Source organism: Balaenoptera physalus, assembly GCF_965194825.1.
Source record: "Balaenoptera physalus genome assembly, chromosome: 15".
Taxonomy (NCBI): Eukaryota; Metazoa; Chordata; class Mammalia; order Artiodactyla; family Balaenopteridae; genus Balaenoptera; species Balaenoptera physalus.
In genome coordinates, this window is record NC_138894.1 from 51474447 (window position 1) to 51489320 (window position 14874).

General features: G+C 40.0%; 1 protein-coding gene across 1 annotated transcript; it reads right to left on the reverse strand.

Annotated features, from left to right (window-relative positions):
- Positions 1-4169: 4169 nt before the first annotated feature.
- Positions 4170-6119, reverse strand: LOC309643535 (prolyl-tRNA synthetase associated domain-containing protein 1). Its single transcript, XM_082426312.1, has 2 exons — positions 5965-6119; positions 4170-4687 (listed from the first exon to the last, which is right to left on the reverse strand). The coding sequence occupies exons 1-2, from the start codon at positions 6046-6048 to the stop codon at positions 4256-4258; spliced, it is 516 nt and encodes a 171-aa protein (XP_082282438.1). The 5' UTR covers positions 6049-6119; the 3' UTR covers positions 4170-4255.
- Positions 6120-14874: the final 8755 nt, after the last annotated feature.

The following is a 14874-nucleotide window of genomic DNA, read 5'->3' on the forward strand; positions in this document are numbered from 1 at the left end:
TTTGTATGCATTTGTTACCTTAAACATTTGAAAGAAGCACAAAAAAAAGTAAATTTAGTCAACCCAGGGAAACATCAATTTTTTTGTAGTTCCAATTTTATATCACAGTTTTATTTTCTTATGAAGTCAAAAAACTGCATTGATACTTACTAATGCAAATTCATTATTTAACAAATATCAGAATAATCTTAAAGGTCTGAAATGAGAAAGATACTAACTTTTTAATTTTAACAATATACTTCTTAGGCTCTCACTAACAGCTCTAAAAATCTTTTTGGAATAATTCCATAGTGTGTGGTTTATGAACTGTGTGTTTCATCACTAACCTAGTAACCATGAGATACGTGTCTCCCTCTCTCCCTCCTTCCTCACACCTTTCTTTTTTTCTTTCTCTTTTTGGTAAGCCAGTAACACTGCTGTGTTCATAGTCTACTTTCAGAAAGACCATTAATGAAAAGAAATACAGCATGTATAGTTGAAAAGAAATTGAAATGGAAGTTAGAGAACCTGGACTTCGTAATGCCACCATTAACTTAGGTTTTGCCACCAAATAATGCTGTAAAGTTAAATCACTTTTAAACCCTTGGATGAAAGGTGCTATGTAAATGTAAATACAAAGGATTCTTACTAAAATACAAATATTGCACAACAGACATATTTAAAACCTATTCTCTAGACTTTGAAACATGTCTCCATCATGACTCCCTAGATTCAAGTATCAGATTGATAATGGGTATCATGGCAGTCTAGAGACACTTGCATGTAAAAAATGTAAATTCATCTGTAGGTGGATAAATTGAAAGTAAATATAGAAATTATGTTTTAGCTAAATACAGTAAGTGAGTAACTTAGATTTATATTAACTAGCATCTAATTTGCACAACTAGGACACATTCCAGGACGTTTACTGAAAGTTGAAATTTAATGAGTAGGAGGTAGCCCAGTGAGGGTGTATGATATCACAGCTTTGTCTCTCCAGGACACTAATATCCTAAAATAGAGAACATGCTGACTGAGGCAGCACATTACTGCTTCAATTAGAAAATGCTTAAGGGTAGCCTATAAAGTACTAAATCTGAGTGGGCTGACCCTGAGAAAATGCAGCAAGACAACCAAGAGAATACTTGAGACTGCAAAAGCGGAATATTCTCAATTATATTAATCACCTTTTTCATACCATTTCAAGAAAGGATTAGATAACCACATGAATATTTTACCGTCTCCAAAAGATACCATCAGAAGCAAACTTAGTATGAAGTCATGCTTTTCCCTTAGATAAACTACTTCTGCCAAACAAAATAGTGTCGCCAACTAGAAACTAACTGGGGCCACTTTCCGGACTGGGGCCTGACATGCTTTTAAATGATCTGGCTCTATTCTAAATCAATACCCAAACCCCCTCGGAAACTAAAGAATTTATATACAGGGTAATAGCTTCGGCCCAGAGCTCCAAAAAAGTGCTTCAGATCTGGCAATGTGGAAATGTTCGGTCCAAGTTTTTGAACTGGTGGTTACCAAAGAGTACACAAAACAGGTTTGTATGTAGCACCTTTCATGCAAGGCATGGTAAAAGCCTATTTAAAAATCACTGTGCATATTACGGAATTGCAGCCACCTCACAAATGAAGTATTACAGCCTGCACTGTCTTAAAATTTTATGTCAGGAAGTGAAAAAGATATTGTACCAAATCTGGAATTACAATGAGGAGTAATAATGTATGCTAAATGACTTTTGTATTTTAAGTTACTTTTTATGAGAAAAGTGAATTTTTGTGTTTTCTTTTCTGCTACACTTAGTCCTGAGATGTATTTTTTTCTTTAAACCTTGAATGAATAATACAAAAGGAGCCCATTTTATAATATAAACCTTGATGTACATGTTGAGATATTTGGACAATGAAAATGCCTTAAAAGGAATGCTTATGGATAAAGTTGCACTTACAACACCCTTTAACAAAACGTGATTTCAAATTGTCTTTTTCTTTTCTACTAAGGGTTCTCTCTTTCAGTGTTTGCCATTGTACTTGTAACTGTTATTAAATATCAAATCCAATAATATAAAAGATGTAACATTTCCTTTAAAAGTAATGCTACTGAGAAATTTGGAGTTGAATGGCAAAATGTTCATTACTTGGCTATACCTAATATAAGCCACATGTCATAACAAAAAATCCAGTTTATAACAAAATAGATACCATCATTTGGCAGATTTGTCTTTTTTTAAAAACGTTCATTATTTTTCATTTTAGTTTTTAACTTTATTTCTCCTAAAAAAATTAAGTTGGTTTAACATTCACTTGTTAAACTGATATAACAAGAGGTGAATTTTAAACTAATATAAAAAGAGGTGACTTTTGTAACGGGTGGTCAGCAATCATAACATATAATTTAGCCAAGTATTATTCTTTCCTTTCCCTTTGCCCTAGAAAACCTATTTTATGTGTTTCATAACATATAACCTTGTTTAGATGATTCTGTCCTAATCACTTTGGGATGAGTATTGGAGGTTTTGGGAGAGAACTGAGAGTCTTATCAGTTTTGTCAACCTCAAAATAGGTTTAAATACAATAATAGATTGTACAAATCAGTCTCTTTCATTTTCACATCTAGACTTTGGGAGGCATAATGTTAGAGATGGCAACCTGCCTTGTGTCCTTGGGCAGGTCAGTCTTTCTGGGCCTGTTTTCACCATAAGGTGGGGAGGACAGTTAGACCAGTTATCTAAGGTCCTCGGTGTCTTTGATTCTATTCGTTAAACCTTAATTTTATATGTAAAGGAACCTAAAATTTCCTCTTTCTTAGAGATATGGTACAGAGTAGGCAAAAACTAACATAGCACCTCAGAAATAAGGTTATCACTTATGGAAAATATTTCTTACTAACTCATCTCTTAAATCCATTCTGTATTTTATAAAAATTCTGCCTTGCGTAGACTTGTAGTTTCTAACCAAATATATCCAAAAATGACAATTTTTCACTTTTGCCTTTCAGTAATGCAAATTGGTACAAATTAAGTACAGTTTCTCTACCAGAAGCAAATTATTTTTTTGAGTGTTCAACCTTAGGAAAATATGATTATCTCTCAAATATCCCACTTGATTGTACTCTAGAGGAAACGAGAATTTTCCTAAGACCTCTAGGCTATTTTGTAGCCTAGTCTAGTCATACCCTCAACTGGGGTTTTGTTTGAATCTAAGTGAGGTGGAAAAGTACATCAATTTTCCTCTGTTTTTGAACTAGCTTCTATATGACAACTGACAATACATAATCCTGGGTTCTTATACTGCTTTAGATGCCACAGTTGAAAGGGGATGAGTAAAATTTAATATAGCCTAGAGGACAGAGGAACCTTGTTCAAGCATGTTCACATTTTGTAACCTCCGAAGACTAAGCAAATCCTTCTTAATGGCCTATGTATATTCTGCTCCTGAGTTTTAAAATATAATTTCATTTGTATAATGATTATGACATAACATTTTCCATCCCTACTTTGAGTGTTTTTCTAGATTAAAATTTTCTAAAGATAGAATTTTATTTAAAAATTAGCTTTTCACTGAAAAAAAAAGCATTGGTTTAAAAACGAACACCCAGTAATAGGAAGGTTTTGCCCTTGCCCCCATGTTGAATTATATTGCTGGGGAATTCTTATTCCTTAATCCTCATTCCCCAAAGATAACCACTATTAACAGTTGAATATATTCCCATATTCCTCTTTTTCCCCTGTATGTACACTGTCATATGTATAATTTTATATATGCTGTTTTTGCAGCTTGCTTTTTTCAAATATAATAAACACCTTACAGAAGATGTAATATAGTTAATCTTAGTTAACTAATCTTAATTTTTATGTTAATTAATTAATTAATTAATTTAGGCTGCCACACAGCTTGCAGGATCTCAGTTCCCCTGACCAGGGTTTGAACCGGGGCCATGGCAGTGAAAGCCTAGAATCCCAACCACTAGGCCACCAGGGAACTCCCTATGTTAATTCATCCTTAATTGTTGAAGGCATTCCTGTAACAAGTAATTGTCATGCGGGAAGGGGAGGGTGGAATCTCTGAGCTGACTAAAACTACCTCAATATATCTTTTTAAAAACAGCTCCTTTAAGATGAAATAGTTAAATAGCTCCTTAAGTAGTTTAGGTAGTCACCAAACCAAGGTGCTATATATATCTTACCACTTTTAATGCTTTTTATAATTACAAGTAAGAAAAACAGCTTTCAGAAATAAAGGTATTCTAAACATTAGCCCAATTAGTTTTTATCAAAATTAAGTCTTATGGGATCGTGTCCTGTCTTCTTCACAAATGTGAGAAAGTCTTCAGGGCTCAATCCCATGGTTGCAGTATTGGTCATTGGATGAAAGTACACCTTTTCATGTCCACCTTCCAAAAAAGCAGAATCCAGAACAAATTTCACATCTCCATCATCACAGAAGAGTGCCAACGGTGTGGCACAGCCTTGGCCAACTTTCAGTTTTTCTAGCATGGCTGTTTCATCAGCAAACCGCAGATTTCCACTTCCAACACCTAACTGCTTGGCAAGATCATTTAAATTAATTTGTCTATCATGAAGAACTGTCACCAGCCAATAGCCTTTTTTCTTTTTGTCTTTAAGAAATAAGTTCTTACTATGTGCTCCTTTCAAATGTTGGATATGAGGCATCATTTCTTCAACTGTAAACACCTGTGAAATATCACATGAGAAGTTTAAAAATAATATGCATGTATACACACACTGCACACATACAGTTATCTGTATATTGCTTGGTGGGTGTAAGGTTAGGGAGTACTCAGTGCCCTGGATTTCACTGGTGGACATCCATCCCCAGCCCATTAGCAAATATATCTCATCTCAGGACCTCAGGAAGTATTGATAGTTTCTCTTAGGCCAGTTCTCCATTCCAATGTGCAGGCCAAGCCTTCTCACTCCTAAAATGCTTTTTTTGTTTTTCCATTAAACTTTTGGTAAAGTTTATAGCAGCCCTCACAACACTGTAAATCAACTATACTCCAATAAAAATTAATTTAAAAAAGTTTATAGCAGCCCAGACTCCTATTCCTTGGCATTCCATTACATCCAGGCCATATGCCGATCTCCACTCTATAAACAGATAACCCCAGAGAGGGAGTGAGGGCAGGGAATGAGACCCTGGACTAATATAGAAAAAAAATCAGAAAAGCTGGCAATACGCACAGTAAAAAGGGGGAGAGTATGTGGACTATAAGGGAGGCAAAAGGGTCAAAGAATATAGTTTTGATGAATTTCTCTAAACTTGGAAGATTATCACCATATCTACCTAATTATCATTAGCTGTTACTCAAGCGTTGGGCAAAAACTTTGTCCTTGCACCACTCAGGTTACATACTGGCTCCTTCAGATATGTGCAAAAAAAATCTTCCCATCTATAAATCATGTTAAAAAAATACCAAGCTCTAACCTTGGCGTCCTGTATGCACCTGCTGCAGCCACTGCAAAGACGGGTTTACTGCTTGGCAACTTACATACGCATAAAGTTGACACACTGACCAAACATCCCTAGCCACTTTGAGATGCGCAAGTTCTCAATATGTTGTACTAGTTCTCAACATAAAAAATCACTCCGAATTCCCGGGCGGTGCAGTGGTTAGGCCTCCGCGCTTCCACTGCAGGGGTCACGGGTTGGATCCCTGGTGGAGAACTAAGGTTCCGCATCCCACGTGGCGCGGCCAAAAAAAAAAAAAAAAAAAAAATCACTCCAAGAAGAAAACAGGTTTCTTCACAATAACATCAGCGTCCGAAGTGGACAGGCCCTTGATGGTGCTTTCAGGTCCCTTTCGTACTCTGGATCCCGGGAAATGCCTTAGAACGGAAGTTTCTGCTGGCACATTACCCCTGGGACGTCTAGGCTTAGCGCCTTCGTCCCATAGAAGCTGCAGCAGAGCCTACCCCCTCCCGGGGTGGTCCCGGCGGGAGCGCCTCACCTCCGGGTGCTCCACGACCTCCGTGCGGATGGCCAGGGCTTCGAGGCGCTGCTCCAGCGCTGCCCGCAACTCGCCGCCTGCCATGTTGCCCTCGTGGCGCTAGCGGATGCGGTGCCGAGAGACCCGACAGAAGAACTGGGCGTGGCCTCCCGCAGTCCAAGAACTGCCAGCCCAGACGGAAGTGCCTGGAGGGAGAGGGGCGGTGCCGGAAGCCCAAGAGTGGGCGCCTTCCGGAGGCGGCGTTGTGCTGGGTTCGCTTGCCTCCCTCCCCGCGTGCTTTAAATTTGTCTGCGTCCGCAGGGACAGACTTACCAGACGTGCAGAGTTCCTTGCCCCGAGTCCCACGAGAGGAAGGCGCCTGCAGTCTCACAGCCCTCTCTAGCCCCGCCTCAGGTTTCCTAGATACAGCATATCTTCCATTTAAACAGAATCAGAGCCACATAGCAACACAGCTTAGGGAGTGTTGGGGGAGTAATCGACTGGACGTGGGCTCGGCTTGACCCAGGAGGTGGACTGAGGCAGTCAGAGGCTCCTTACCCCTCTGTCCTTGGAATGTACTTTCTGCCCGCTGTTCCTGAGCTAGGTGCTACTTGAAGGATGCAGCCTTGAGAGAGTAAGGTGTTATTGAAACCATCTGGACTTTTTTGGTAAGTGCGACCCCCCTTCCCCCACTTAAGGCCTCTGTATAAACTCTTAAGATTCTGGCGAGTGGATATCCAAGACAAACCACCTATGTAAGTTCCCTTAAGTATTAAAACTGCCACCTACCAATCTGGAATGTCCTGCCTCTTCAGTCATTCTATGACCTCCTAGGGTGTGTGTGTTAGTGTGGGGGCGGAGGTTTCACCTCGGTAATTACCTGAGGTCGTGAACCAACAGGGAGAGAAGGGGCCAAAATCCCTCTCCTTTTAAATAATCAGCTGTGGCAACCACAACTCTACCTTTTTCAGAGGCACTTTTCCTACCTCTTTGTGGGGTGTTTTCCACTATCCTGCAAAACCCTCACTCCCCACCTTGAACGAGGCCTGAAATTCCACTAGAGTTTCACATAATGAGTTTAGATTAAGCCTCAAACTGTTACCAAAGCTGTTGCCCCAGAATCATACTCTTGCCCCTGGCTTGAATGGAAGCCAATTGCTCTTAACCTAAGTTTTGGGAGGAAGCTGCAAAGAAAAACACAAGAAATAGTTAGAACCAATTAGGCACTAGATGGCTGAAGATTTAACTTCCAGTAGACCTAGAGCCTCATGATACATTCATTGTAATACCTAAGCATGCTAAATGACACACCCGCCGGTGCAATGACAGCTGACAGTTGCCATGACAACAACCGGAAAAGCCCATACAAGGATCGAAAAGGAGAGTTGCATCAGTTCCAGGTCCAAACCACACCCCCGTTCTCGGATAAGTCATGAATATTCCTCCCACTCTTTCCAATTCCCTCCCTTCTACCTCGACCCTCTTATAAACATAGTGTCTCCCCTGGAATTGGGTAGAGAAGTTGATTTGCAAACGAGGTTTCCGCTTCTCCATTCTTTAGCCATTAAATAAAGCTCGTGCTGTTCCAGTCTCAGCATAGGTTTTGTTATTGGCTGTGTGAATCCGATTGGAAAAAGAACCTCCCTGGCTGAGGCAAGGGGTCTCGGTCTGGGCTAGGACCCCAGCGCAGGCCAAATCAACCAATTCAGGAATAGAATCCAGATAAAACGTAGATATTCCTAGGGACGTTTAACTCTAGTAGGAATATATAATATTTAGGTCATTTCTGGGGTGCAAATTGAAGGCCTGGAGAGGAAGTCTCTTAAGACACTGCAGGGACTTCCCCGGTGGCACAGTGGTTTAAGAATCCGCCGGCCAGTGCAGGGGACACGGGTTTGAGCCCTGGTCCGGGAAGGTCCCACAGGCTGCGGAGCAACTAAGCCTGTGCACCACAACTACTGAGCCTGCGCTGAAGAGCCCGCGAGCCACAACTACTGAGCCTGCGTGCCATGACTACTGAAGCCTGCGCGCCTAGAGCCCGTGCTCCGCAACAAGAGAAGCCACCACAATGAGAAACGCGGGCACCGCAATGAAGAGTAGCCCCTGCTCACCGCAAGTAGAGGAAGCCCGCACGCAGAAACGAAGACCCACGCAGCCAAAAATAAATAAATAAGTAAATTTATTTTAAAATAATAATAATAAAATATACAGGAGGATGTGCATAGGTCATTTGCAAACGCTATGCCATTTTATGTAAGGAACTTCAGCGTCCACAAATTTTCATATCTGCGGCAGGGGGGGGTGTCCCTGGAACTAATCCCCCTTGGATACCTTGGATACCGAGGGAGGGCTATATCTGAGTCCTCACCCACATGACAACCTTGGAGGAAGCTGTGAAAGAGGAAATCAGAGCCAACTTCACGATTTCATCCAGAATTGGCCTTGGATAATACAATTTTAAAAGTTCTAAGCTTAACGCACCTCTTAAAACTATTAAGCCATGTTTTCCTTCAAACAGTCCATCCAGTTGTTTGATCCTTGATTATAGAACCAACAACAGGCCTCTGCCCGTGGCCACCTAAATTCACGTCAACAGCAAAAGCAATGTACCACATTACAGAGTATTTAGAAAACTTAGATAAGGGGGAACGGATCACTCAGAACATTTTCTCCATGTTTATTATTTTATTTCCCCATTTGTGAATTAGCTTCGTTTATGTCTTGGCTCATTTAGCTATGGAGTGAATGTTAATGGCTTTCACAGTGGTTTACTTGAGCTGTTTAAATAATCAAGTTATGTGCCTTTTATTTGTCATATATCCTCCAAATGGTTTTCATTTTTCCCATTTAAGAAGATATTTTTTTTCCCCCTGCATCGCGCAGCTTGCGGGATCTTAGTTCCCCAGCCAGGGATCGAACCCGGGCCCCTGGCAGTGAAAGCCCAGAATCCTAACCACTGGACCGCCAGGGAATTCCCAAGAAGGGATTTTTTAAAGTTTGGTTTTATCTACAGAAGCTACTTATTTTTGTGCAACCAAATGTCATTCTTTTTAAGTTATTCTGATCTAAGTGTAGAAAGCTAACCTCCAGCAATAGACTATTCGATCTATTTTCTTTTTTATTTTCTTAATACTCAATTCATTAATTCATTTAAAATTTACTTTGGCGTATAAGATGTGGTGAGGCTCATTTTTTTCACTAGGTTTCTGTCTAAGAATGGAAGTAGAAAGCATTAGAATACCAAAGACCACCTATATGAAGAGATGGCCTATCCCAAATGACTGTCCTTAAAATATTTGAAGACGTTCAAGAATACCCAAATTCAATCACGTTGACCTGAGCATAAACGGGAAAAAATTGGAATCTGATTGTGACTAAGAAATGTGAATCATGTCCAAAACTAGGGAAACAATTAACCAAGGATAAGGTCTACATGACAGCTACGAAGGAGGAGCACAGAGAGGAAAAATTGACCATGGCATCCAGCACATTGTCTAGGCAAATAGGGTGTTCTGATCTGGAAATCTCTTTGGAAATGAACTGCCATCCATCAGGTATGCAAGGTGTGAATCCCTCCCCCCACCCATAGCCAATCCATCACAGTTCAGTTTCTTAAATCCTTCTTCTTCTAACCACCTCCATCACTCTAGCCCAAATGACTATCATCTCCCCCTGGTCTACACCTCTCTTAATTTTAGTCTACCTATGGTTGAATGACCAAGTACCCTGCTCCCAATGAGTCTTACCACCAAAGATTTTTATTATAAAATGAAGCTAAATCTGTCTATGGTAAAAGAACCTTATCTCACTGTTTAGAAACTATCCTAACCCAAGTTTAATGTATATTTATATTTATCAAACATACATGTCAGCATGGTATTAAATACAAAAGAAATGCTATCCTTTGCATAGTCCCTTGTCCTCAAAGCAAATACAATCTCAAATTTACATTGGAAAAAACAGCATGAAACATTAAATTCAAAATTATCAGCATGAACTTGAGAAACTAGACATCTAGTCACAGAACTTGAATATGAAATCTCATGATTCTAGGAGAAGGGGTAGTATCTGATAAATGGGGGTTACCAAATTATTTTACAAACAGGGGAAAACTTACTAAAAAGTCTTCTGGGGGAATTCCCTGGCAGTCCAGTGGTTAGGATTCTGGGCTTTCACTGCTGAGGGCCCACGTTCGATCCCTGGACCGGGAACTAAGATCCCATAATCTGCATGGCACAGCCAAAACAAACAAACAAAAAGAAGTCTTCTGGCATTTCTCCAAGAACACACTGAAGGAAAGACTCTTGTTATCCTTAGGAAGAGTGTGGATAATTGACAGATAAAGAACGAATCTGAAAAGGAGATCTGGAAGATGGAGTTGTGCCAGGGTCCATGAAACAAGGGAACCTCATCTTACGTCTGCTCAAAGTAAAGGAACAACTACAATTGTAGCCTACCTGGCAAAGGAAATAAAAAGGCCAAAACTGAAAATATTTATCAACACCAAGGGGACTGGGCATCACTGCGTTTATTAGGTGAAGAATGTTAGAAACCCCCATAATTGCATAAAACAAAGGGCAATTCCAGGACAGGTAAGTTCAAAGCCATCCTAAGAAGCTGTGCATACCCAAAAAGAAAGCGAGGCAATTAAAAAAAAAATGCTTCCTGCAATCTGTGTCTCTTCAACAAATCTTTTGGAACAACTCTATGTGCCAGGTACACTATGACACATCTATATGTGCCATGCTTTTTGCCCTCAGAGACATTAAAATCTAGTGAAGAGGACTGAAACATTCACAGAGGATAAATCCAAGAAAATATGCCCAGTGCAATGAGAGTGGCATAATGAGGATGCTTTGGGAGCCCAGAAGGCACTAAGCAGACCGGGGTGGTACGTCAGGGAAAGCAGTAGGAGATGATGACACCAATTTGAAGGGATAAGTAAGAGCTGATCAGAAAAAAAGGGATCCAGCTGAAGAAACTCTGGAAGAATGGAGGAGGAGAAGCACGATGTGTCCTGGGGCGTTATGATTTGGTGTGACAGTAGAGCAGAATGAGAGGCCTGCCAGCAGGAGACGAGGCTAGAACTAGGCACAAAGGATCCTAACTGTCAGGCTACAGAACCAGGAATATCCCACCATAAAGGGGCATGTTAAATAAATTAGGTGACTTCTTCCTAGGGAATTCTATATTCTCAATCGTACTCTCAATATTTAAGGCTATAGGGACATACAATTTGGTAAATGGGGAAAATGAGTTATAGAAGGGTATAGACAATATGCCCCCAATTTTGCTTCAAAATACACATACCTGTAGAGGAGAGTAACTTAAAAAAAAAAGAAAACAAACAAAAAAACCTGTTATTAGCATCCTCTTTCTCTAACCCATTCCAGGAAAACTAGTTTCTAAAGGCCCATGGAGGAGAATTCATCCCAGGACAGGAGACGATGGAGGTTAGTTCCTAGAGTAACGGAGGGGAAAGCATCTACATCCAGGAGGAAATTTAAGTTTCCTCAGAGTCAGAAGAGAGGGTGAGGACTGGGGTGGGGAAGATGGAACAGTGGAGGACAGATCCTTTTTTGGCACTTTGTCCCTCCAGTGGGTGGCAAGTTGGGAACTTGCTGTCAGTGGAAGGCAGTCCACCTGGGGCAGCCCTGCCAAAGCACCCTCTGAGCTTCACTGCTCAACGAGGAGCCGTGAAGAAGAGGACAATAATCCCAGAGTCCAGTTCCCTGGTTCCTCCTAGGTTCCTGCATGATACCATGGAGAAGGGAGAAAAATCTCAGTAATAGCCTCAGGTTAACTTTCCTTCCAGCTCCATCATGTGGGGAGTTGGGCCAGATTTAATTAAATTCAATAAAATATGATTGAAGATCAGCTAAGTGCTGAAGGTACAGTGGTGAGCAAAACCAGACAGAGACACTGACCTTGTAAAGCAAACAGTCTATTGGAGGATACAGCTTTAGTCAAATACAGAAACAAATGCTAAGTTGCCTGGGTGACAAGTGCTAAGAAGGATATAATAGGGGAATTGCATCTAGTTTATGGGAGGGCAGAGTGGTCAAGGAAGTGAAGTTTAAGATCTGAAAGATAAGTAAGAATTAAGAGGGAAAAGCAAGGAGAGAAGAGTATCCCAGGCAAAGGAAACAGCATGACACCTTGTGCAAGGGTGGGAGGAAGCAAACCAAGGCAGAGGCCAAGGCAAACTAAGGCCTTGCAAGAGGTCAGTGTGGTTGGCATGCAAAGAGCACGGGGACTGGGGACATTGTTCATTTCCTACACACTGGAGCTGGGAACTATCAATGAAAAAATTAATCACTAGTCAATCTAAGAAAGACATGGAAACTTTTATTCGAGCCAACCTGAGGATTATAACCCGGGAGGCAGTCTTTCAGAAAGCTCTGGGGACTGTTCCAAAGAGGTAAAGGGTGAGGCCATTATGTATGGTTTTGGCAAAGTGGTACATGCCATCAAGTACTCATCTTAGTAGAAGGTTACTGCTATTCGAGAGGAAGAGATATCTTAGTTAATGGTTTTAGTGCTTTTCTAAGTATGGGAAGATGCAGGAAACTAGGTTCATAAAATTTTCTCCTGAAAAGATCTATCTGAGGGCCAGTTCTGTCAGTTTTCCAGTATACAAAGTGTCTCATCCTGAGCTCCACCCTGAATTCCTTTCAGGATGTACTGTAGGTCAGCGACTGCAGTAGCTAATGACTTGATTCTTGTAGAACTGTACGGTGGGCAATATTCTTTATTTGACAGTCCCCTCCCTTTTGGTCTTAATTTTGAGCAATGTTTGGGAGGCATTTCATGACCAGTTTGCCTAATGGCGATTCCCAGGTCAGGTGAGGATTTCATTGATAGGCCACTCAACGTGCTACTATAATTAGACTAGACCCTGTTAACAGTAACCAAAAGCCTCTGGACTGCCTGTCTTACTAGTCTGTTATGGTCCAGGAAGTGGTTCACTCTTGTTGCTTCTTCTCACATCTAGAGTTACACTATTACAATCATTGATCTTGCGGAACTATGTGTTTGATCAATCATTTCAGTTAGCCTAATCGTCATTAGTTTTATCTGAGGCTCGTCACACATTTGGTAATGCAAGAAACAATAATCTTGTAAAATAGGCAGAATACAAGTAATATAGCTAGTTACATTAATAAGGTCACAAGTAAGTATTTAATCTAAGAACGTCCTTTAAGTGTCTCTTCTGCACCAATCACTATCTTTAAGGGAAATAGTATATTGGCATTGTTCACCAAAGATGTCTGCACATACCAGGTGAGTGGTGGGTCATTGTGACCCCTTACAGGATTGAGGAAGGAATATTATCTTCTGAGGAGTTACACGGCTGGCCCCAAAATAAGGAAAATTGATCTTCATGGTTGAGCAGGTATTTCTGCCGCTGGGGAGTTCTGGTTAACACATAATGCAGATGCACAATGCACACTAGAAGGAAGGGAGGAGGCCAAAGAGTAGATTAAAAGTTTTATGTTTAAATTTTTTTTGTCTTGCCTTAAAATGTGAATTTTTGTTTCATCAGAACTAAAATGCTTACCTGCTAAAAATACATTTCTTGAAGCGGTTATCTCCGGCTAATAACAGGGAGGGGGGAATCAATAAGTTAAAAATAAAGAAATGTAAACCAAGTCTGAAAAAGATGAAAAAATGTTATTAAACAAACAAAGGGAAATGTAAACTGTCTCCACAATTAAGATCACGTGAGGGTATTTTCAAACAAGACTTCAAAAGAGAAGAAAGTTAAGGTATAAAAAATTTAATAAGTGGGCAGATGGAATTTAATTACCTCCAAATTAAAATATGAAACGGGTAAAGATGTTCAGTTTTCTCATCTGGGAGAATACTGGTTTCATACAATATGAAAAAAGCACATGCAGTAGATGACAACTTGGTTAAGCAGAGAAGTAGCAGGTTTCTTTCTTTTGTTCACTTTAAACACTCATTTAAAATTAAATAGTCATAAGGAAGCTTTACTTTGGACAAGGAAGTATTTCCAGACACTGCTGTGAGCCCCAGGCTGTACTGTAAATACCTGGTGAGTAGCTCCGACCTCCTAACCCTGAACCAGGTGGAACAGCAATTGCTGTGATTCAGGAACCCCTGCAGAAGGAGGCCAGGCCAGCAAGACATGCTCTGAGCTGCTCTTCAAAGCAGTCTTACCTTTCTGGACCTAGTAAACCACTAAATGAGTGAACGGAGCCTTATACTCCTTGTTATTACATGGTCTGTAGGTGGTTCTCACAGCAACCCAAGAAAACTGACTTCTATACAAAAGTACTATGGGGTAGATTATTTTTTCTTACTTTGCATGTGGACTGGGGAATATTTTCTTCAGGTCTAGCATTTCAGAATAATTAGTTTGATTGGATTAGGTTTATGGGAACTACTTTGGAATTTCTGTCCTAGTCTTACTGGCTAAAAAGAGAAATTTCCTGTGATTTTAATGAGTTAAATTAACTTGTAAATTGAATATATTTGCATAAATTTTAATAAAATATAAGATTGAGACCAGATTACTCCTAATCACATATTATTCCTCTACCCTTGCTGATTTGATTTACCTATTTATGATAAGTGCTGATTTCAGTAAATATTAATAAATATATTTTTGAAAACTATGGGGTATAATGTAAGAACAAAAAGAGCCAGGTCAATCAGAAACAAACTTATATTCAGCATTTCTCCAAAACATAAAGTAGCTTTCTTTTTCTGAGTGTAAAAATACTGTTTATGTTTTTTTAACAAGTTGTATGACTTTATTTCTTTAAATAAATGTTTTAAAATCATACTTAAAAAGAAACACAGAAGATAAAAAGATACATGTTTATTGAAAAAAAATCAGACCACACAAAAAGATGCACAAGCATTTATGTCACAGGTATATATACATATATATGCACACCACAT